This window comes from Nematolebias whitei, chromosome 9, assembly GCF_014905685.2.
Source record: "Nematolebias whitei isolate Nwh7 chromosome 9, NemWhi1, whole genome shotgun sequence".
Lineage (NCBI taxonomy): Eukaryota > Metazoa > Chordata > Actinopteri > Cyprinodontiformes > Rivulidae > Nematolebias > Nematolebias whitei.
In genome coordinates, this window is record NC_056506.1 from 50,168,043 (window position 1) to 50,170,015 (window position 1,973).

Genomic DNA, 1,973 nt, shown 5'->3' on the forward strand with positions numbered 1-1,973 from the left:
TTAGCTGTGTTAGCATCTGTTAGCTGTGTTAGCCTCCATTAGCTGTGTTAGCCTCTATTAGCTGTGTTAGCGTCTGTTAGCTTTAGTGTATTAGCTTAGCTAAATTATTAAAATCTTTTCCCAGTTTGGTGAGATATTGTACTTGAAGCGCACGGGTTTTAGTTCTGCGTCTAATCTGTGAATAAAAGAAGTACAAGCCGTAACAACAGTTTCAGAGCTACGTACCGACTCTGTTCAGTTGTTTCAGCTCAGGTTTCCAGCTGACATCCAGCAGTCTGCGCTGACGGTCGATCACTTCTTCGTACCGCAGGATCGTCTTCTCAAACTCGGAGAAGATTTCTGAGGCAGCAGCGCTCAGTCTTTCACCGATGAACTCTCTCAGAAGATGAACCGAAGACATTTTCGCGAAAAACTGGTTAAATGTTCAACAAAGACGAGAAGGACAAATGACACGAATGTAGAAGCCACCTTCTTCTTCGTGTGTTTAATGTCTGCTGAAAAACGTGACGAAACTTTAGCGCCACCAAGCAGCGTGGAGCTGTTCTCGCTAATAAAACTCAGCTTCTATGTAATTTTAGCTTTACTCCAGAAAACGGCTCAAATAAACATCAGAAACAATAAACAACGGAATAAATAAATAAAGCTCAAATTATTTAAGATAAAAGTGTAACACTAGCATTTTAGTAAACCAGCCACTAGGGACCACAAGCCAGTGCATCTCTGGTTCTGGTCTGAAGTCCATGTAAATGGGATGGGGACCCTTTACAAAAGCTTGCCTTGAGCTCCAAAATGGCTGCCACTGGCTTCATGTCAGCCAGCTCTACCTTTGCCTGTCATTGTCCCCACATTTACAGTTGCCACCCTCAGTCATACATTCTAGACTTTCCTCTTCTCCCTCTGTCTCCTGACATGTTTCCCTCCTTGTGGTCTTCAACTCACTGTAGCATAATTTCTGCCGGCACCCTGTTTGTCAACAGCACCGGTGGCGGTCGTTGTTAACTCGGGCCTCGACCGATCCAGTATGGTGTCACTTAGATGAACTCACATGTTTGTTTTAGCAAATGTGTTTTACATCAGATGCACTTCCTGGCACAACCCTCACCTAAGTCTATGGAACACCAAAATGCTCAAAATTAAATAAATAAATCATTATGACATTTCTTAAACTATTTTATTTCATAATTGTTTTTCATTATGGCTTATGAACTAAACTAAAAATGATAACTTTTCATAATAATGAGCTTATTTCATGATGCTTTTTTATTTATTTTTGAGCATTTTGGTGTTCCACAGTCCAGAGGACTTGATTTAACTTTCTTTAGATTTAATCTTGTAGTTTTTTTGTTTTGTTTTTAACGGCTCCACGCCGCTCGGTGGCGCTAGACCTCCGCTCTGCTGTTTTTCAGCCACAATTAAACACATGAAGAAGAAAATGCCCCCTTTCAGTCTCAAACCTTTCCTTCTTTAATCGAATATTTAACTAAACTTTAGTTTTTAGAAAATGTCTTCGGTTCATCTTCTGAGAGAGTTCATCGGTGAAAGACTGAGCGCTGCTGCCTCAGAAATCTTCTCCGAGTTTGAGAAGACGATCCTGCGGTACGAAGAAGAGCTCGACCGTCAGCGCAGACTGCTGGATGTCAGCTGGAAACCTGAGCTGAAGCTGCACAGAGTCGGTACGTAGCTCTGAACCTGCTCACACAACCACCAGGAGCTCCGTGAGACTCAGATTAAACACAGAAATAGAACCCGTAAGTATCAAGTACAAAATGTCACCGAACCGGGAAAAATTGATGAATCTAGCTAAGCTAAAAAAACAAAAGCTAACCGCTGCTAACAGATCTAACCGCTGCTAACAGAGCTAACCGCTGCTAACAGAGCTAACCACTGCTAACAGAGCTAACCGCTGCTAACAGAGCCAACCGCTGCTAACAGAGCCAACCGCTGCTAACAGAGCTAACCGCTGCTAACAGAGC

At 42.6% G+C, this 1,973-nt stretch overlaps 1 protein-coding gene across 1 annotated transcript in view; it reads left to right on the forward strand.

Annotated features, from left to right (window-relative positions):
- Positions 1-1,424: 1,424 nt before the first annotated feature.
- The window catches only part of LOC119414323 (zinc finger and SCAN domain-containing protein 5A-like), a 30,161-nt gene continuing 29,612 nt past the window's right edge, over positions 1,425-1,973 (forward strand). The window contains exon 1 of the mRNA XM_037681417.1: positions 1,425-1,673. Within this exon, the coding sequence (XP_037537345.1) occupies positions 1,502-1,673 (172 nt within the window). The 5' untranslated portion in view covers positions 1,425-1,501. The remainder of the gene's footprint in view (positions 1,674-1,973) is intronic.